At 44.8% G+C, this 19187-nt stretch overlaps 11 protein-coding genes across 11 annotated transcripts; 6 read left to right on the top strand and 5 right to left on the bottom strand.

Moving 5' to 3' along the window:
• The first annotated feature begins 313 nt into the window (after positions 1-313).
• On the top strand, positions 314-1953 carry V1512DRAFT_17533 (uncharacterized protein). Its single transcript, XM_066913123.1, has 3 exons — positions 314-688; positions 738-794; positions 843-1953. The coding sequence occupies exons 1-3, from the start codon at positions 430-432 to the stop codon at positions 1814-1816; spliced, it is 1290 nt and encodes a 429-aa protein (XP_066774495.1). The 5' UTR covers positions 314-429; the 3' UTR covers positions 1817-1953.
• Positions 1954-3014: 1061 nt separating this feature from the next.
• V1512DRAFT_273607 (ketopantoate reductase PanE/ApbA C terminal-domain-containing protein) lies at positions 3015-4800 on the top strand. The gene is made up of 2 exons (XM_066917734.1): positions 3015-3360; positions 3413-4800. The coding sequence occupies exons 1-2, from the start codon at positions 3099-3101 to the stop codon at positions 4705-4707; spliced, it is 1557 nt and encodes a 518-aa protein (XP_066774496.1). The 5' UTR covers positions 3015-3098; the 3' UTR covers positions 4708-4800.
• A 70-nt stretch (positions 4801-4870) lies between these two features.
• Positions 4871-5547, top strand: V1512DRAFT_256984 (uncharacterized protein). Its single transcript, XM_066915138.1, has 2 exons — positions 4871-5191; positions 5244-5547. The coding sequence occupies exons 1-2, from the start codon at positions 4923-4925 to the stop codon at positions 5461-5463; spliced, it is 489 nt and encodes a 162-aa protein (XP_066774497.1). The 5' UTR covers positions 4871-4922; the 3' UTR covers positions 5464-5547.
• Positions 5548-5812: 265 nt separating this feature from the next.
• On the bottom strand, positions 5813-6748 carry V1512DRAFT_201076 (uncharacterized protein; the record flags this gene model as incomplete). Its single annotated transcript, XM_066913213.1, has 2 exons — positions 5813-6450; positions 6508-6748. 2 exons carry the CDS (start codon positions 6746-6748, stop codon positions 5813-5815), a joined length of 879 nt encoding a protein of 292 aa, XP_066774498.1.
• A 1377-nt stretch (positions 6749-8125) lies between these two features.
• On the top strand, positions 8126-8959 carry V1512DRAFT_256988 (cyclin-like protein; the record flags this gene model as incomplete). Its single annotated transcript, XM_066915139.1, has 1 exon — positions 8126-8959. A coding segment is annotated over one exon (834 nt), but the record flags the coding sequence as incomplete, so codon positions are not given.
• Positions 8919-10909, bottom strand: V1512DRAFT_219272 (histidine phosphatase superfamily). The gene is made up of 7 exons (XM_066913653.1): positions 10633-10909; positions 10370-10586; positions 10238-10323; positions 10147-10192; positions 9456-10103; positions 9225-9408; positions 8919-9175 (listed from the first exon to the last, which is right to left on the bottom strand). Exons 1-7 carry the CDS (start codon positions 10718-10720, stop codon positions 9062-9064), a joined length of 1383 nt encoding a protein of 460 aa, XP_066774500.1. The 5' UTR covers positions 10721-10909; the 3' UTR covers positions 8919-9061.
• A 108-nt stretch (positions 10910-11017) lies between these two features.
• Positions 11018-11417, top strand: V1512DRAFT_245210 (bola-like protein-domain-containing protein; the record flags this gene model as incomplete). Its single annotated transcript, XM_066914361.1, has 2 exons — positions 11018-11236; positions 11286-11417. The coding sequence occupies 2 exons, from the start codon at positions 11018-11020 to the stop codon at positions 11415-11417; spliced, it is 351 nt and encodes a 116-aa protein (XP_066774501.1).
• A 49-nt stretch (positions 11418-11466) lies between these two features.
• On the bottom strand, positions 11467-12411 carry V1512DRAFT_200186 (UbiA prenyltransferase family; the record flags this gene model as incomplete). The annotated part of the gene is made up of 2 exons (XM_066913180.1): positions 11467-12272; positions 12321-12411. 2 exons carry the CDS (start codon positions 12409-12411, stop codon positions 11467-11469), a joined length of 897 nt encoding a protein of 298 aa, XP_066774502.1.
• Positions 12412-12772: 361 nt separating this feature from the next.
• V1512DRAFT_256998 (uncharacterized protein) lies at positions 12773-15232 on the bottom strand. Its single transcript, XM_066915140.1, has 9 exons — positions 14673-15232; positions 14528-14624; positions 14450-14481; positions 14352-14404; positions 13944-14304; positions 13833-13896; positions 13777-13785; positions 13701-13730; positions 12773-13654 (listed from the first exon to the last, which is right to left on the bottom strand). Exons 1-9 carry the CDS (start codon positions 15119-15121, stop codon positions 12848-12850), a joined length of 1902 nt encoding a protein of 633 aa, XP_066774503.1. The 5' UTR covers positions 15122-15232; the 3' UTR covers positions 12773-12847.
• Positions 15233-15598: 366 nt separating this feature from the next.
• V1512DRAFT_257001 (inheritance of peroxisomes protein 1-domain-containing protein) lies at positions 15599-17477 on the bottom strand. The gene is made up of 5 exons (XM_066915141.1): positions 17443-17477; positions 17018-17382; positions 16884-16965; positions 16746-16829; positions 15599-16692 (listed from the first exon to the last, which is right to left on the bottom strand). The coding sequence occupies exons 2-5, from the start codon at positions 17268-17270 to the stop codon at positions 15729-15731; spliced, it is 1383 nt and encodes a 460-aa protein (XP_066774504.1). The 5' UTR covers positions 17271-17382; positions 17443-17477; the 3' UTR covers positions 15599-15728.
• V1512DRAFT_257004 (uncharacterized protein) lies at positions 17458-18922 on the top strand. The gene is made up of 4 exons (XM_066915142.1): positions 17458-17748; positions 17799-17858; positions 17904-18017; positions 18065-18922. The coding sequence occupies exons 1-4, from the start codon at positions 17637-17639 to the stop codon at positions 18802-18804; spliced, it is 1026 nt and encodes a 341-aa protein (XP_066774505.1). The 5' UTR covers positions 17458-17636; the 3' UTR covers positions 18805-18922.
• Positions 18923-19187: the final 265 nt, after the last annotated feature.

Below are 19187 nucleotides of genomic sequence, written 5' to 3' on the forward strand. Positions count from 1 at the left end.
GGAACGTGTGCGCTGTCGCGCCGTAGACATAGAAGAGTCAAGGTAAGATGGATTTGGAACAAAAATAAGCGCGTAGCTTTGTCTTGATACACCCAATTGACAAACCAAGTCTCAGCGTGGTCTATTCGCGGGTCCCCCTCATTTGCAGTCGTCGCTTTCATTACATAAATGCTCATGACATTCTGCATCTGAAGCATTTATTTGACCCTTACCCTCCTAGTATAAATATGCTGTAGCTCTTCCCAACATCTTCTCGTTCCTCTCGTCACGACCATGAATTACTCCAAGAAACTTGATAATTACGTGTTTTTTACTAAATTTAGTTATTGTGAGTCCTGGTTATAGGATAGGATTTGCAAAGAAATTTTTTTATTTCAGTCTCACATTCAGAGTGATCGATTTATCTTGCAACTAAGATTACGTCCCAAAATGAATGAATTCGACTACCCATGTATCATCTGTCTCATGGGCCTTCCTACACGTGATCGTGGTCAGAATTATCATGACAGTGATGATTTGAGTGCTGCGTCATGCAGTAGTTCTAGTTCAGAGCATAAGCAAGGCGAGCTATTTAGTGAGGATGAATTTACAGAAGTATATGACGGCACAAATGACATTGCTCGCGTCGTGCCCTGTGGGCATCAACTTCACAACGAATGCATTAAGCTGTGGATTGAAAAGGCAAATAGTACGGCTTCTTTAAAACTTTAGTCAAGCGATTTGCTAACTATTTTTAGGTTGTCCGGCTTGCAGAACCAAGTTTAATACTGTCGAAGTGCTTCACACTGTAGCTAGTAAGTTTGCGATTTCATTATATGTAGTGTTTCTAATTACTTTAATAGGCCAACCCGTATCCACATATCATGTGGACGACAAAGTCCAGGCTACCGAAGTTCCGGACGATTTTGATCTCGACGATGATGTCGAATTTGCGTTGACAGAGGAACCGGAGAGTGCGTGTTTAATCTGCGACTCTGACCGGTGTCCAACCGAGATGGTTTTATGCGATTCATGTGATGCTCCGTATCATGCCAGTTGTCTTGGACTAGACTGCGTCCCTGCTGAGGCCTGGTATTGTCCGTCGTGTGTGGATAATCATCTCGTCAGCGAATCAATCATGAGAGCGGCTAACCGTCGATACAGAGCCCCTAGGGTACGACGTGTGGCGCGGCGTGCACGCGCATCTACAAGAGCAAACACTCGGCACTCTTCGGAGTGGAATCGCGCGTGGCAAGACGTATGGGACCGACTAAATAATGACATGTGCGACAATCAAGATGAGAGCGGCAGTGCACGGTCGCGTCGGGCACGAAGGAAACGGCGCAACATAAGCAACGATCCTGCGGAAGAGGCTCGATTGGATGCAAAGGAATGGCGGGTGTGGAATTTGCGACTCAAAATTGCCGAGTCTACCGGTGGACCAGCGTTTTTCCGAACACCGACAGGGCTTATGTTTGATTCTCAGTCTCAAGAGCCACAAGAGACACCAGAAATGCGAGAGTCATGGCACATGCTTGAAGAAGCACTTGATATCCAAGAAGGACCGGCCAATAATTCAGAATCATCAGGCTTGAGATTACGACCGTCGCGGACGTTTTCGGACTGGCATTCAAAACGGCCGGAGTCATCTTTGTCAGATCGTACAGAGGCTGAAGCGGGCGAACAACGGAAGTTCAAGCGGCCAAAATCACACGGGCGATTGACAGATTCCAGTCCGGCAGTTCCAAAGTCCGATGACGGTCAAGAGCCCCCGTCTCTTATGAAGACGTTGCTTCATGATATTCGGCAACCAGTTGTCAACAATCGGGCTTTATGACGTTGATAGTACGATTTTGTTTGGGTTGCAGGTAGGATTCATCATTGGTTTGGTTTTTGTTTTGCCGGTTATCTCAACTATTATTAAAAAGTATATATTTCCATATTTACGTTGTAGCTTGTGTCAGTTGTGACACCAGTTCCTCATGAGCAGAAGAAGGCTTAGTCCTGAATGACACAATACTGATTCTAGCACAGTCGCCCACTCTCTGCTGGTTCGACTGGCGTGAGAGTTGATCTCACCTAAGGGTTAATCAGCAGTATAGTGATTCTTTATGAATCTCAGCACTTTTATAAAATACTGCAGTAAGTATTCTTTTGCAAACCATCGAATTCACTATAATCTATTAGTTAACGCATTTGAAGCTCATTATAGTTTTGGCGTTAGGCACACTCTATACTTTGATCTCAAATACCTCCCGCAAAATCATCTAAATAAGCTGTTTTTATCAATTGGCGGTATCTTGACAATTCAATCGGCATTGTTATTATATTTTCATTCAATTATCTCAACTTTTATGGTCGGAGTGCTCGCGTCCAAGTTCTTCTAAATATGAGCCGCACTACCTCCTGATTTTCGTCACATTGTGAGTCGTGACGACCTTTGAAAGTTAAATTGTCACATGATTTTGTGACTTACGGTACCGCTGGTTCATGATTTCCAACAAAATTCGCAGACCAAAGGTATCGTGCAAGTCGTGCTGCGCGTCTATTTACAGATTTGGCACGATGCTGAAGGAGCATTACGCAGATACAATAAGCCTGTCTGCAGGTACTTTACAATGAGTTTTTCAAACAGCGACAAATTGAGCCCGGATCAGCGAACGCGGAGGGGGGATATGAAGGGGATATAGCATGATTATGTGACTGCGAAGGTCAAGGAGGAATTTGACCACAGCAGTGAGCAAGAATGAGTGTTGAAGAACGCTTTTATGATGGAGTTTTGCAGTTGTGGTGTCAGTCTTATGGTTTGAATTTGGACTGGGTTTTGATTGCGTTTGTTTGTGTTTGCTATTGGCATTCTAAACGAGCAGATAATGATTGAGCAGGCACTAATAATGTAAATGCAAATGTTCAAGGTGTAAATATATTTTCGCAGACTATTTTGAATAGATTGTGCTTGAGTGGAACATCACCGCCGCACATCCAAGCCGCACAAAGATTTTAGAACTAAAATCAAATTTCAGAGTTTAAAGATTGAACATTCGGTATGGCCAAATGACACGTAAAAACATTGATTGTGCGTCTGGCTTGTTTATAATACTGCATATACAGCGGGAGACATGCTGGGAAAAAGAGCTCTGCAGACAGCGATGAGTAATCCCGCGATGTTGCACTGCCACTGCCGGGCATTGTGTGGTGTTGGTGGTATTCACCGGTTCATAAGACGAATACATGGCATGCCAGTGCGAAAGATAGACGAGAAAGGGTTTGAATGGGATCCAAGGCTTAGAATCACGGTTATAAATAGGGCACTTGGAGAGCAGGAGCTGTTGACTAAGCTTGAGCGAGAGCTTGCGCATAGTATTGAATTGTCGCGAATTGGTATGCAGATTGGCGCTATGAACAAGAGCGGTATTGACTTTGTGCGGTTTAGCAATTTTGGGTGCCGGAAGTGTTGGTCGCTTTGTCGCGCACTCGTTGATCTCAGCCGGTCACGACGGAGGAATACTGTTAGTTTTGCGGACGGGTGGTCAGGTCGGCGAGTTTTACAATACAGGGCGCAGGATACGCAAGCAGGGCGTACAGGCAATTGATGTGCCGACCAAGTCCGAGAACTGTTTCCTGGACGCGAGTCTGCCGGAACTGTGTCCGTGGAGCAAGATACTGAACCTGATTGTGTGCACCAAAGCGCAAGACACAATCCCTGCGCTAAAGCGGCTGCTTAAGGAGAACGTGATTCCAAAAGAAGCAAACATAGTTTTGTTGCAGAACGGACTCGGACTGCTGGAACGTGTCAAGGAGCTCTGGCCGTCGGTCGAGGACAGACCGAATCTGATTGTCGGTGTGAACACGCACGGACTGACGCGGAGTGCGAAACCGTTTAGTTTTGAGCATCGCGGACTGGGAACGATACAACTTGCTGTTGTACCGCGGGACGAGGCGAGTGGAACGACGGACGGGGGAGAGTATTTGGAAGAACAGCATGAGAAATACGACAAGGCATATGAGACGGAAGGGTATGAAGAGCTACATGAAGAGCTACATGACACGGTAGAGTACGAGTCATCATATCAGACGGAAACTAATGATCGTGCATACGAAGAAGCGAATTACAGCCAGGAACAATCGGGGCAGGAGAAAGAAAGCAGCAAGGAAAAAGGCACAAAGAGTGAGAAAGGCGAGGTGGAGTATTCATCTAACTATCGAACGAGGGAAGAACGAATTGAGTACATTATGAACACGCTGACGTCAAATCCGGCTCTGGTTGCCGTAGAGGTGTCATACAAGGAGATTCTAGCTGCCCAAGCGGACAAGATGCTAGTCAATTGCTGCATCAACCCACTCACAGCGTTGCTGGACATCAAGAACGGAGTCATAGCTCATTCAGACGAGATCAAAGACCTGTGTAAGCTCATTATTTTCGAAGGTACGCGCGTGATTAGGTCGCTGCCAGTGATGCATGCGCACTTCACAGACTACGAGTTACGAACAATGTACGGCAACGTCGAGCTGATCTGGGACCGGGTCGAGTTCGTAGCACGCAACACGGCCGATAATGTGTCGTCAATGAGGGCGGACCTTCAGCTAGGTCGGATGACCGAGATTGATTACTTGAACAACTATATGCATTTTCAGGGACAGAAACAAAGACTTAGGACGCCGGTCAATCGCACGTTGGCGTTATTGGTCAAGCAGAAGGCAAAGATAACATTCAACAACGACAGTTAAATGTAAATAGCATGGGACGCATTGAAGGTGAATTATACAGTTCGCCATTAGTACAAATTAAAAAAATTGGCATAGACTTTTGCTAAACATATCTCATTACTCCAACTCCTAACTCTTATAGTCTATGTAACCCTAACCGGATATGTTTGTCCAAAGCGATGATGGAAGATCGAATGTATTAACGATTGACGAGAACTGATACTCTGGAAGCATAAATGTCACTGTCCGTGCCAGAAGTTTTGTCGCTTTACAGACAGGTGTACCGTATAGCGGTCAAATCGTTTTCCAGGAGAGGCCCAGCATCGTACCAAATTCTGGACGTGATGCGGAACATGTTCAAGGACAAGTCCCGGGTTTACGACCCTGTGCGATTTACAAACACATTGGATATGTTGCGTTTAGTGAACACCCAGTCTAGGGCAGCGAAGATGTGCAAGAATATATTGAGGGTTATATATCATAGGCAATTTAGATTTGAGAGAGGGTGAGTGAGGATGTATTCAAGTAGCGGCGTCCCCGCTAATATGAGTTAACAGGAGACCAAGAGGGTATAATAAAGCAGTGGAGAGTGCAATGTACGACAACATGTATCGCGACTATAACTTGACGGTGCGAATGGCAGCAGAATCTTTGAACGTCTACTTACCATACAAAGATTTGGATCTTGTTATCACTAGAGCTAGATCGCTCATTGTAGAAAAGAATCAGGAGCAGTTAAAGCCTAAGAACAAATCTAGGAAGAAATCATCACGGTGACAATATAAATTGACACGGATATAACCTGTATAGTATTACGACTGTTTTTTAATAGAAGATTTCATGCATAATTAACCCATTCAACACGCCCCAAAAATATTTACCACCAACCGAAAGAAAAAGATTAAATTATGCAATTGCATGAATACGCCTCGACAAGTAGGTGCCCAAAATGATACAAACTACAAAGTATACTGGGATTATTGATAACATGCAGTCCGCCGTGGGCTTGAAAGCCAGTTCCAGTCCAGCGTCACGGTACGTCAAAAGTTGTTATTAATTATGACATAAAGATATAGTGTTGAGTTGAACAGAGCCGGCACTGTTCAGAAAGATTTGCAAGACAGATCTATAGAACGTTCGCGACCGGTTCGCTCATACCGACATAAAGGCCATGCTCCTCGATATATCGGATTACACTATTTGGCAGCAAATACTGCACGCTCATGCCTCGTCTGATGAACAGCCTGACTTTGGTCGAGCTGATGTCATTGTAGATGAGCTGCTTGATGACAATGACGTTGTGCCTGTGCTCGTACATAATGTCATGAGACAACAGGAAACTCCGTACGTCCGAGCCGGTCCGTTCAACGATCATACAACCGTACCGACCCAAAATATGATGCAAGTCAGGATCAGCCCATACATTAGGGTCGCCCATGGATTCAATCAAGTCACCGCCAGCCAAAAGCATGACTTTTGCGGCCCGACGTTCGCCGGTCTTGGTTCTGATCCCGCCGCGCTTAACGTTAATTTCGTAGTTGAAATGGTCCAAAACAACGGCGGTTCGCTGATACGTTGGCTGTAACGACTCCCAAGCGTCAACCATAAGCCATGAAGACGTGCGCTCGCAAGCCAGCTCGCACATACGCACGCGGTGATTGGCCGGGGCCAGCCCAGCTTTTCGGTAATTGTCAGAGACGGGTGAGTAATATCCACCCACCACTTCATATTTATTCATTTCCCGGATCGTGTCGATTGCCATTTCTATACGAAAACGTCAGAAAGATTCGAATAAAAACGTAAGCGTTAAACATTTCTTACCGAACATGCGTAAATGCAAATACGTGACTGGGGAAAAAGATCCGCACGCGACGATGACTAATGGTTGCATCGCGCCGTCTTGAAGGACCTCCGCCAGTCGGTGAACCGGAAATGAATAGCTGTCGAGATCTCGAGCTTGGCGTGAGATCCCGTACGGAACTTCTTCCAAATCCGCTGTTTGGTGTGGAGTTCTATTTGCGCTGAGAGAGTATGGTGGGACATGGAGCACGTCATACTCCATTTCAGCTTCTCGCTTTCCGTTGCTGCTGCCTGTGTTGGGAGCACTTTCTGATGAGACTGAAGAAGTCGAACTATCACTGCTAGCAGAATTTGCTCTACTAGAAGCAGCCGAACCTGAGCCAAAACGGGGTGTGCGGTCGTTTATAGCCGGAGACTGTCCGGTGGCAGACGTGATTTCAGTAGTCATCACAGCGTCGCCAGAAAAAGCTTTAAAATTAGCGAAATCTGGAGGTAAATTCGAAGCGGACCGAGGACTAGTAATACTTTGAGCAGGCTGATAAGTATGTTGTTTTTTATGCCTTATAACAGGAGTGAAATTTGGAGCAAGACTTGGGTCCATTTGAAGGAGGGAAGCAGGCAAAAAAAGCTTCCTTGTGTGCGTAAGGATCAATGGAGCGGCTCGAACAAAAAAGGATGAGCAATGGCTTTGATGCTTCCGTTGAATAAGAGTTCAAGATGCTTTAATTGAAGAACAATTTCAACTCAGAACGAAAAAGAAGGCGAGTTTAAGCTGACCAGCAGCAGTAAAAAGGATTGAGGGGACAAAAGAATGAACAAAAAAAAGGCACGATGTGACTGATATTGAATATCAGACTTTTGACTTATTTACCCGCTTTCACCCACCAAAATACGCCGCTGGACTTTTTTATCTATCTTTTACCGGAGTTTTCTTTATTTAAAGAAATTTCGTTTTTGTTTTTTTTGCTTTGCTAAGTCCCGGGTTGAATTAATTCCTGTTTCTTCGTTTTAAACTGGCTGATATTCAACAATGAAATTGGTTATCGATAACAGATTTAGTGGGGTATTTGATCCAGGTAGAAGTGATGAAGGTTTAAATCATTAAGACCCTTAGACCATAGCCCTTATACATTCATTTCTACTAATAATTATATAATAAGTATAAAGGCATATCCTAGGTTTTGTTGCTTCCACGATCAATTTTACCATTGAGAAGTAACCAGTTTACACGGTAAATAGTACTAGTTCAGATTCAGGTTTAGATTTAGGTTCAAGCACAGGCTCAAGTTCAGATTGAAGTTCAGGTTTATTTGACAGCGCCGGCATTGATCGGCCCTTACTCCGCCGCCCCACCTGCTTATTAAAGCAATTGCGGAAAATGTTGTCAATTTTGCCTTTTTGATTCTAAAGTCAAAATGTAGTCACGTGTGGCCATATATAAAGCAAGGGTATTGTACTTTTGAGCGAATAGCTGTAAAATTAAGGTTATCGTACTGTTGCAATAATGGCTTGTAAAAACAAGGGTATTGTACTTACAATAGTAAATTCAATACATGCTTAATTTCAATTATCGCGATTCATAAAGTAGCTGATGGTCTGTAATAACAAATATATGCAAACTTAAACTAAATATTCCTAGGCCGCTAACTTTTGGACTTCATCTCAACATAAACACTGGCAATTCAGTCGCCAGGAACTTGAATGCAACCGGCAAAATGTCGAAGTCATGACCGGTCACAGTCGTACAGAACTAGGTGACAGTCGACATCTACGAATATTTTTTCACGGCTTAATTCAGTCGCTCGGGAGGCACTTGTCAATTCGTCAGCAGGCACTCGCGACCGCAGAGATCTATCTCACCCGGTTCTACATCCGGTCGGCAGTGCAGGAAACAAATCCGTACTTGATCTTGTCAACATGCGTCTATCTGGCGTGCAAAATGGAGGAATGTCCTCAACACATTAGGTCCGTAGTTTCTGAAGCAAGGTCTCTATGGCCAGACTTCATCACACATGACCCAACAAAGCTTGCAGAATGCGAATTCTACTTAATCGAAGAGTTGGACTTGTATCTGATCGTTCATCATCCTTACAGATCACTCATCCAGCTATCAAAAGCATTAGCTTCGTCTGCTGTCAATGTTGGCTTGACTCCGGAGGAAATTCAAAGTGCGTGGTCAGTCATTAACGACTCTTACATTACCGACCTGCCAATGCTCTACCCTCCTCATGTCATTGCACTGACTGCAATCTATGTCACTGTAGTCTTGCAGCAGCCTCAAGCCCTGGCTCAAACAGAAAAAGCAAAACTTCGTGCTCAGAAAATGACAGACTGGTTTGCAAACTGCGGAATTGACCTCGAGGCAGTGGTCGATTGCGCGCAGGAGATTATAAGTTTATACGACGCGTGGGAAAATTACAATGAAAAGTCATGTCGCGATCTCTTGTTCCAATTGGCGTCAGGAAAGCGTTGATTTATGGGTCGGTGTGCATTATGGCGTTCGTTTACTTACAAATTCATCTCTTATTTTAATTATGCGCCAGACTTTCCGAATCCTATGCGCACTTTCACCGACTTAAATTCTGTGCTCAACTTCTCCGAGCTCGGGCGCGCTTTTTCCCAAGTTTGTCGTACATTCACTTCCCCAGTTGTGTGGCGCCACACTATTCACAAACGACTTAAACGCAGCCTTCACACGTCAGCGTTGAACTTCGCACAGAATCAAAATATCTTCTTACCATTGTACACAGCGACTTGTCCTCTCCGTAATGCTGTCCGGCAGCCTGACAGGCCGGTAACGACATTGGTTTGCCATTGTATTTAACCCTCACAAACTGACTCGGTTTGCCTGCTAGCCATTTATTTGACTCGACCTTCTCTTTAAACAACTCAAACGTGATGTGTGTCGTAAAGTTGATCCATCTAACCTTGATCAACAAATACAAATAGTACACCCTAACTGCTCCTACCTATTGTCAAAGACTCCCATGGTAGCCAGTAAAGCGCCAATGGACGAATCATGCGCTGCATATAGTGCTAGCAATGGAATCTTATTTGCAGTCTTGAATTCCTTTCCAAGCAACTTCGTTGCCTCTTCCTTATTCCCAGCAATAATCGGATCTCCAACCGTCATTCTATGCAAGACTTCACCTAAAAACCTGCCCATTCCAAGCCGTTTCATTTCTTGGTTCTTATCAAACCCAATAAACTCAGAGTCCAGCGCCGCCCGTCCGACTAAATTAACTGCATCCCTGTTTTCAAACGCGGCCGGCGTAGTGATGTTATGCGACACGGCAGACGCGTAGGTATCGATTATGGCCCACGCGCTATCAGTTTCACCACCTCCGCCAACCGCAATTTTCTTGTCAGACCCAGACAAAATCTGCTTGAAAACCTCGCTTGGTTCTTCAAGCTTCGGGTCCCAGTACTTCGCAGACGCTTCCACAAACTGCTTTCTAAGCTCGCGAATTCGGGCACAGTTGCCGGCCATCGGATACAAATTTTCCTCAAACGGAAATCTTTCAAGAATTTTGGGCAGGGTTTGTAGACTCGGACCCGGGTAAAGCCCCGTGATGAGTTGTAACAGCGTTTCTCTTGACCGCTGAATACTAGTCGTTCTGAACCGTTAGATTTGCAGTAACCTACTGGCACCAGTCATACCTCATGTAGATATCACTTGGAACGTTGTAAAAACTAGGGAGAAACGCTAGCATGCGTTAGTTTTAGAACCAAAATCACACATCATTGTTACCTAGGCGATCAATATACAGCTCTCTGATTTGCTTTCCGAGTTGATTGGCACTAATCCGGCCCTTATCCGTCAGCTGCCCTTCCAAGCTATGACCATCAGCACAAGCTCTACCATCCTCTACAAGAGACTCACCAAACCCCCTTCTTGCCCGCGTTCGTGAAGAGGGGCGACGGATCTTCTTCAGTCAACGTCTCAATTTCACGCTCATATCCCATCGTAAACACATGGCTTAGATCAGGATCCACAGCAAGCGTGCGCGTACTCTGACTAGACGCACACAGCGGCCAAAAAATAGGAAATCCCCACTTGCTCCATTGCTGTATAGATCTGTGTACAGGCGTTCGTTCGCCTTTTGAGTTGTTAATGCTTAATCGTAAACCAGAGACAAAACTCACCATGACGAAATAAAATCTGTACTTGTTCCAGACTTAAAGTCCCTGGATAATACGCCTCTATACCATTATATACCAGTGGGGGACCCATCGTGCGATATTCTACACGATCGCCAGTAGACTCTCCCTGCAGTTTGTCCTGGAACCAAAATCTCAGGGGTATGAATTAAGGTTCAACGAAATTTATCCGAATCTCGGATCATCAAACTTCAGTCACTAAAACGAGCACAAATAGATGCCAGTAGTGGGAGCAGTCACTGAGCAACTACATAGTTCAAACTGAATCTAGTCATACATGTTACGGCCTGCGACTCGTCTCATCAAACTCAGCAATCCAACGTCAGTTTCGCGATTTAGAGTTCCATCATTCACATCTCCACTCTCCAATATGTCGACCGCTGCCGGTTCTGTCGAGCCCGACTTCGCACAGTCTGCAAATCCATACGAGGACAAGATTGTCTGGCGACTGAACTCTACACTGAAACCAACGCATCTAAAGGTGTTCAACGACTCGCATAAACACGCACACCACGCACCGATGGCTAACGTTGCCAGCAAGGAAACGCACTTCAGACTCGAGATTGTGTCGGACGCGTTTGAGGGAAAGGCATGTGATTGCTACAAAGTAGTTGTATGACATACTAACAATTGACCAGAGACTCCCAATGAGACATCGCATGATCTATCAAATGTTAGGACCTGAAATGCAGGCAGAAGGTGGAATTCACGCGCTACAGCTTTTGACAATGACACCGTCTGAATGGGAGACCAGACAGGGCTCCAAATAATTCTTGCAAATACAATACATTCTCATGCAAATGGACTTCTATACAATTTTCACAACAGCCCAGTAATCTTGAGCACATAGTCTAAAAAGATACCAGCAAGAATAACCCCACCAGTTTTGACGTTGTCAACAAACCATTTCCAGCAATCGCTAGGCTGATCTAAGTTCACACACATAATCATTCGTCCAAGTCTATACGCAGCCCATCCTACACCAGTAAAGTAAGCAGGTCCCAGACCGCTCAGCACACCAGTAGCTGTCAACAGCGACACCTGGGCCACCGTAAACCCGGTCATGATGGGCTTTGTGTGCTTGTGCCACGCCAGAGCGGTAGACTTGATCCCGGCTTGGACGTCATCCCGCTTGTCCTGGTGGGCGTAGATTGTGTCGTAAACCATTGTCCAGCAAATTCCACTCGCGTACAACGTAGCCATGGTCGGAACATCAATAATGTCCATTGCCGGAAACCCGAGCATCGCACCCCAGTTATAAGTGAACGCCAGCATCAACTGGGGGTAGTAAGTAAAACGCTTGAACAGTGGGTATGTAGCCACAAAGGCAAGACTAGACGCTCCAAGCAAAAAACAATTCCATGGCAGGGCAAGCAAAATTGCTAGACCTATCAAAAGCTGACTGCCTAGATATATGACTGCTTGCTTCGGACTGACTGCACCTGACGCAATTGGCCGCATCGCCGTCCGCTCAACTTTTTTATCTAGATTCCGGTCCCACAAATCATTCACTATACATCCAGCTCCTCTCATCACCAACGCTCCAACGCCAAACAGCGACAGGATCCACGCGGTGTGCCCAATCGGAGCACCGGTCATGTACGCAGCGGTAACAATTCCCCAAGCTAAATCCTATTAACTCTAATTTCCATGACTATACACAACACACTAACATGAAGGCCACAGCAAAAGCCACGTTCCAACTGGCTTGTCAAGTCTGATGAGCTGCGCATATGGCAACGCCGGCTTTGGTAAGTTTCTCATAAACAGTCCCAATGGAGGCTGTACTGGTACAGACTCTGACTCTGTTGACAAATATCGCTTATTGACTGCATCAAGCGCTATTATTGCCTGCTCTTTGGTCCTTGGCACAGGTACAGTTTCTGGCAATGATCTTGGAACAGCCGGTTGCAATCGGGTTCGGCTGACGTGGAACAGACGGCTTGAAGCAGGTCGCCAGGCAGTCTTGCAAACCAAACGCAGAAATAAAACTGATGACATAGTGCACCCTTCAAACTGTGCTTCGCTGTAAAAAAAAAAACCTGCATCTTTACAGAGCCAATCTTGCTTAACTGAAAGTTTGTTTTACCCTAGCCCGATGATGTTTTAAAACCTTACTTTGTTAGCATGTTGGAACTTCCCCACACCACACTAAAACTACAACAGGTCCACTACGTTCTAATTGTGATTGCTTATCTTTTTATGAACTGCAACTGCAAGTCAAGCCCCGACTTTCAGCCGGTACATCACCAAGAAATCGCAGCTCGTCGGCATACCTGTCCGGTTGTTGCACTTCGTCTGCCCAGCTCTCATTAAAAGGATGCAATGCCATGTCAAGCACATGGTTAAGAACATCCCGCTCCTGTTTAGTTTCAACACGTTTTATGACTTCATCTAATATCCAATTTCGGAGCATAAACCTTGGATTTACCTTATTCATCCGCCTCTGTCGCGCCAAATCGTCAACATTATTCTCCTCTTCTAATCGCGGCTTGTACTCGGTCAAAAGCCAATTAAGAACTGCTTCCGCGGTCTTGGCCGCAGTTGGTGCACCATAACCTCTGTCTCCTGTTAAAAAGATCTTTTCAATTACCTCTGAAGTTGGATCACCACTCGTAAAGAATGTGATTGAACTTAACCGGCGAAAGAAGTTGTGAAAATCAAGTTTGTAATCTCGTAGAACAGACAACAAACTTGAGATAATACCTTCTTCTGCATCATTGTCTTTAACGGTAAGTAATCCTAGCCGCTTAGAAAAACCTAGCGCATAGGCTTTCTGAAGCGTGCTGACATAAAACTGGCCGTCTTGATCAATCATTGTCTCAGCCCGCGACACAAAGTCGTCAAACTTGTTTTTTGGAATTCCGTTCTCCAAAAACTCATCTGTGTCCAAATCTTTAGGGTCGTCAATAGCAAAAAACTCGGCAAGCGATTCCCCAAGCCGAACCAGGTTCCACCACATAATTGTCGGAGTGTTCCTGTAGCAGTATCGTAACGAGTGGTCATCCTAGCTATGTCAATTTCATAAGTTGACTTATAAGCATAAGACATACATGATTTGGAGTAAATGAAGGTTCATAAGTCTAAATTGTCAGACTCCTTAACTTAACGCACATTGGTAGAGCATACATCCATGAACTATATATCATTAACAAGCTCTATTGAATCTTTAAACATTGACTTACCGAAAATGGGCCATAATCCATAGACAGGCCGAAGATAGAAACATTGTCAGTGTTCAACACCCCACTAGCAATGTCAGCAACCCATAATGCATCATTCGAAAGAAAGCATACTTCATAAAGCCGTAAACCTGCCATTGAGCAGTAGTTTCCGCAGTCCGCCTAATAATCTCTCTGTACAGCACCCGATACCGTCCCAAATCATTGAACTCATCAGCATACTCACCATCTCTCGCGTCTTGCAGTATCTTGTCGAGCCCGCCAAACACTTCATCAATGCAATAGTCCGCCAACACTTTTAACATTTTTCGATCGCCTCGCATCCGGTGTATGTCAAACGAGCCAAGTCGGAGCCACGTCTGCGCCATTCTCACGACCACGGCACGGGGTTCGATTCGTTCTCGCAAAACTTTCTCGTTTGTAAAATACGATAGTGCAAGTGCCCTTGTCGTAGGAATCGATAGTGCGTTTAAAGCTGTTGAGGTCGGATCAGCTGTGTTTCCTACTAAACAATACACAAACCTTCGGAAACTAAAAATTCGCGAATACTTGATCGAAGAACAGCCCTTCCATCTCTAGTGAAGTTAGATTAAAGGTAGAGAAACTAGTATAAGACTCACGCAAATCTAGAAAAAGGCGTTTTGCCCGCACCCTTGGACAATGTAAGCCTCTGCAGAGCACGACTAAAGTTCGCATACCTTGAGCTGCACTTCGTATCTCACATTGGTTACAGGGTTTGTTCCTTCAAAAATGCTTATTGCTCTGCCGTCACCCAATTGACCGGCCCATTGCCCACTAAAACTCTTGTCAGACACTTCACCATTTGTAAATTGAACTGTATACAATTGCCAACCACCGTATAGTGTAGCCCACGGATATATTCCCTCGTTTTCAAACGTATGGTTTCCGATAACCACTTCCTTGAACATCGTTGTGTCTCTCTCTGTAGACTGTAATCCCAGATCATACATTGCCGCCGGACTCACACATAGAACTTCAGAGTTATCCATATCATGTGTACTCGGTTTCACGTAAGTATATAGCCCACCACGCACTGTTTTGGGAAGTAGTAATTTTGGCTCTTCTATTGCAGCTTTGGCTGAAGCTTCTGGAGTAGGCACTTCTGGATCTGGGGGCAGAATTGACGTGAACTTATGTGACTTTGGAAGGTCCTGTAAGGTACATCCTCCAATCGCGCTGTTCTCGGCCATTGCAGCAATTGATATGCTTCTTTTAATAACGCTAATTTGACGTGGTACTAAAGTCCTCAGTAACGTCCAATGTCTATGCATTGAAATAGGAACGCCAAAGTAAAATGATTTCTTGTCCTGTGCCTGGTTGATTACGTTACACTAATGCGGCTCAATGTTTAAGTTTCGTCATATGCACGATGACCACTTTCGTCATACGCACGATGACTACCTAGGTTTAGTTACGCAGCACGTAATACAAGTAAATGAGAGTTGTAATGTACCGTAAATGTAAAAGTGTTGAGATTACTCGACCTCTGATAAATTGAGGTAGCGAGTCTTCTAAAACACTCACCGTTTCTCGTAACAGTTCTTTGAGCACTCTCGCTCTGAGGCAAACACCTCTCACTAACACCTACCTGGTGTGTGTAGTGTTGCCCAACAAGATGTAAATGTAATCAACTCTCTCTACGTATACTCTGCCTGGGTAATAAGAAGTAGTGCTGTGTCTATTTAGACATTAAGCACACGCAGCCTGTCTATTCTACGTAGTACTACATAAATTACGTATATGGATGCTGACGTGCACAGTCACATATATTCTAACAATTTCTTCTGTCGAACATTTGTACGCCTATATTACAAACTAAATAACGCTTTAAAAAACCCAGCCAAAACCGTCCAGTACACCTGTACCTCGTCAAACCATTTAAACTCCCGTTGGCAACCACGATGCCATGAACTTTCGCCACAAAGCAAATTTGCCGTCTTTGTTCCTAGTAGACGCATCATCTTCTGCAACTTTCGAATCCCTACTTGCATGCTTATCGTTGAGATTTGAGTACTCGTCAGCAACAACCGTATCAAACTCGGACGCGTAAGTCTGCTTTAGTCCATATGGCTGATATGAGAGGTCCGTAGCATCATACTGCAAATCCGTCCATCCAAATCCATCAAGTTCCATTGAATATAGCGTCTGATGTGCCCTGTAATCAGTCGTCTCCTCGACCGGAAACGTTACTTCAACCGGTGGAGCAACGCGCTTTGGCTTCTTTCTTCGAGGTGGCTTCGGCTTTGCTATTGGTGTGCTATTTGGCACCATGGATGCTCTGTTCCGTTCCTGCTGAGCAAATGATAAAGGCACAGTTGCTCCCACTCGTGAAAGATCTGAAATCCAATGTTGCGCTGGTGCTGGTGCTGGTGGGCCGCCGAATGACTCTTCAGATGTAGACGGCTTTAAAGCAGGCGTTGTGTTATTCTGTAAATTTTTCATAGCGCGTGCAAATTTTGATGGCGTCGGAGAGGTTACAGTTGCTGTAAACCTGTCTGATAAAAACTTCGGAGCCCGTGGACTTAAAGGCGGCGAGCCCGGAGTAGCTAAATCAACGTTGTCCACCTTTAGTGATTTGACTGTACCCAGTGAATCTTCGCTGATCTTGATTTTGTTGATACCAAGTCGAAGTTTCTCTGGAGTTGGAAGAGTGTCATCCGGTCTTTCAAAATTTGCCTTTCGCTGTTGGACTGATGAGACGGTCGGCGAAACAGCGATAGAGCCTTCTTCGAGTGGACTAGACGAACGTGAAGTACGATCTTCTTTGAAATGTGCTATATGTTGGAGCAGGCAGATCTCTGATAGTGTCTTTTCAAATGCTAAAGTGACGTCGTTATCAGATCTAAAACAAATTTAGTTTTGCTGAAATCAATTTGGGGATAAACAATTACGTACGAGTCAATTTTTAATCTCCAGTACGCCCCTGTAGTTGGAAGTGAGAATATGTATTCGTACTCTGCTAGCTTCCATACCTGTGACCTTTGGTTTGACTGTTAGTGCGAATCGACGGAGAAAGTGCAAGTTCAGGCTTACCTCCGCATAATCGGATGAATGATAGTGCCACACTGTATAAAAGTGCTGTTATGTGCTTTGATCTGATACAACTTCAGTGTGCCTGTTACTATCAGTCTGCAGTCAATGAAGACTTACACCATATTTCAGCATACCTCGTGCCAAAATACGTTGTGATGGAGATGATGGACTTGTAGACGGCTCTCGGTTCGTAGTCAAGTTTTTAAACTCAGAAGACGCGAAGTTCGTGATCCGCGCAGACGCGCACTCAAACAACACAACCTGCTTGTCCAATTCTTCCCTCTCAGGCATTGTGGACTCGAGGGTGGTTGATCTAGATGGTGGTGACCGTACTGAACTCACACGCGACAAGCTGCTTGAATTCAATGCTGTTTCTTGAAACACCATGATCGACACTTAAATGCGTTCATCAAACTCGGATGAAAATACTTCTTAATACTACAATTCGTACAAACAGCCCGCTAGACGCAACATCATTTACGTATATATCTCAGACGATCTCAAGACGTTTTAAATACCCTAACCTTGTATATTTAAACTTTAAAATATTCTGGCTCACCTCGACGAGATTCGACCTAAATTAAACGCGTTATTTATAGTGTAAAGATCTGTTATTTGCTGCGGTTATTGTGCTTGAATCTGTGTAACTGTTGAACTCCTAGACGGTTCTATAGAGCGAATATGAAAGTCTAGTTTGTTCAACTACTGGACCCTTCCTAGTTCAATCAATTCAAATCATTTACTATCGACCGAATGCTTCGGCTCTGTATACTACAGACGAATTTTAAAATACTCAAAACGAAAGTATCGCGTGCAATGGCGACTGCGGCAAGTAACCCCAAGCGGTATAAATACATCGACATAGGTAACGAGCACACAACCAACAATCAACAACCAACTAATGGTTTCTCACAGGTGCAAACCTGACTGACCCCATGTTCCAGGGTGTTTATCACGGAAAACATAGTCATGAGAGTATGCTTAGAATATCAAACAAGCAAGTTTGTGCTTACGCATTAGGCGACTTTGAAGATATCATGCAACGAGCTACGGATCAAGGTGTGGTCAAGATGCTAGTGACAGGGTCCAATTTGAGTGAGTCCAAGGCGGCAATGCAGCTAGCCGAGCAGCACGGTATAAAACATGTAGCCAGACTCTACAACATACATCTGACGACATAGAGAATTTGCTTTACGCAACCGTCGGTGTGCACCCGTGCCACGCATTAGACATTGAAACCAGCCCTGACCCAGACAAATACCTGGTCGACCTCGAAGACCTAGCCAAGCAAGGGGTTGAGAAAGGCACAATACTGGCGTTTGGTGAGATTGGATTGGACTATGCACGACTACATTACGCACCAGCCGATATTCAACGAAAATACTTTGTCAAGCAACTCGACATTGCTGAAAAGCTCGGACTGCCGCTATTCTTGCATTCACGCGACTGTGCGCAGGATTTTGAGTCGATTCTAGTCCCACGACTGCCGAACCTGCCGAAACTAGGCGTCGTACATTCGTTTACCGGCACGGTCGACGAAATGAAGTCGTTGGTCGCGCTCGGGTTCAGCATCGGAATCAACGGATGCTCTCTTAAAACGGATGAAAATTTAGAGGTAGTTAAGGAGATCCCATTGGATAAAGTCATGCTTGAAACTGACGCGCCATGGTGCGAGATCAGACCTTCGCATGCGTCGACAAAATATTTAAAGGAAGCCAATAGCACGTTGGTTTTACCGGAATCTACAAAAAAAGAAAAGTTTATAAAAGGCAAGATGGTTCGAGGCAGATGCGAACCGTGTGCGATCGCACAGGTTGCTGCGGTCGTCGCTGCAGTGAAAGGCATTACGGTCAACGAGCTCTGTCAAATTGCATGGCAGAATAGCGTCACAATGTTTGGGTTTAATGAGCTAAAACCATAGATTTTTTCGGTTATTACAACACATTTGTACACAAAGCATAAGGTACATTACAAAGAAGCTTACGAAACCCGACCCATATCAACTACATGCTTCCTGTAAACTTGAAATGAAACGAAACATATGTAACACGTCCCACATCACTACTACAAGAGTCAAAAAAATACACTAGTTATGAGGTCTAGTTTCTGTGAAATCATACATCAGCCCAGACGAAGCGATTTACTACGACTGTCAACAGTTACCACTCAGGATAGCAATTGTCAAATGGCAATCATGACTCCTTGCTGTCAGCCAAATCCTGCTCGCTGTCCACGCTAGGTTCTGACGCCGGCTTTTCTTCTTCGTTCGGCTCCTCGTCCGATAGCTCGTCCAAGTCGACAATC

The sequence above is a fragment of the Lipomyces arxii genome, assembly GCF_038497795.1.
Source record: "Lipomyces arxii strain Phaff 12-163 unplaced genomic scaffold V1512scaffold_1, whole genome shotgun sequence".
Taxonomy (NCBI): domain Eukaryota; kingdom Fungi; phylum Ascomycota; class Lipomycetes; order Lipomycetales; family Lipomycetaceae; genus Lipomyces; species Lipomyces arxii.

Coding starts and splice junctions, on each gene's coding strand:
- V1512DRAFT_256998 (XM_066915140.1), bottom strand. CDS start 15,121: ATGCATAGACATTGGACGTTACTGAGGACTTTAGTACCACGTCAAATT. Junction 14,625..14,672: donor CTATACGGTGGTTGGCAATT/GTATACAGTTCA, acceptor CAAGAGTTTTAG/TGGGCAATGGGCCGGTCAAT. Junction 13,655..13,700: donor CTTCATTTACTCCAAATCAT/GTATGTCTTATG, acceptor TGACATAGCTAG/GATGACCACTCGTTACGATA.
- V1512DRAFT_219272 (XM_066913653.1), bottom strand. CDS start 10,720: ATGGGTCCCCCACTGGTATATAATGGTATAGAGGCGTATTATCCAGGG. Junction 10,587..10,632: donor ACAGATTTTATTTCGTCATG/GTGAGTTTTGTC, acceptor ACAACTCAAAAG/GCGAACGAACGCCTGTACAC. Junction 10,104..10,146: donor CCAAGTGATATCTACATGAG/GTATGACTGGTG, acceptor CTAACGGTTCAG/AACGACTAGTATTCAGCGGT.
- V1512DRAFT_257004 (XM_066915142.1), top strand. CDS start 17,637: ATGCTTCGGCTCTGTATACTACAGACGAATTTTAAAATACTCAAAACG. Junction 17,749..17,798: donor GTATAAATACATCGACATAG/GTAACGAGCACA, acceptor GGTTTCTCACAG/GTGCAAACCTGACTGACCCC. Junction 17,859..17,903: donor CGGAAAACATAGTCATGAGA/GTATGCTTAGAA, acceptor CTTACGCATTAG/GCGACTTTGAAGATATCATG.
- V1512DRAFT_256984 (XM_066915138.1), top strand. CDS start 4,923: ATGTCACTGTCCGTGCCAGAAGTTTTGTCGCTTTACAGACAGGTGTAC. Junction 5,192..5,243: donor CAATTTAGATTTGAGAGAGG/GTGAGTGAGGAT, acceptor ATGAGTTAACAG/GAGACCAAGAGGGTATAATA.
- V1512DRAFT_257001 (XM_066915141.1), bottom strand. CDS start 17,270: ATGGTGTTTCAAGAAACAGCATTGAATTCAAGCAGCTTGTCGCGTGTG. Junction 16,830..16,883: donor ATTCATCCGATTATGCGGAG/GTAAGCCTGAAC, acceptor GTCAAACCAAAG/GTCACAGGTATGGAAGCTAG. Junction 16,693..16,745: donor TGGAGATTAAAAATTGACTC/GTACGTAATTGT, acceptor AATTTGTTTTAG/ATCTGATAACGACGTCACTT.
- V1512DRAFT_273607 (XM_066917734.1), top strand. CDS start 3,099: ATGCTGGGAAAAAGAGCTCTGCAGACAGCGATGAGTAATCCCGCGATG. Junction 3,361..3,412: donor TATTGAATTGTCGCGAATTG/GTATGCAGATTG, acceptor TGTGCGGTTTAG/CAATTTTGGGTGCCGGAAGT.
- V1512DRAFT_17533 (XM_066913123.1), top strand. CDS start 430: ATGAATGAATTCGACTACCCATGTATCATCTGTCTCATGGGCCTTCCT. Junction 689..737: donor GTGGATTGAAAAGGCAAATA/GTACGGCTTCTT, acceptor AACTATTTTTAG/GTTGTCCGGCTTGCAGAACC. Junction 795..842: donor AGTGCTTCACACTGTAGCTA/GTAAGTTTGCGA, acceptor TTACTTTAATAG/GCCAACCCGTATCCACATAT.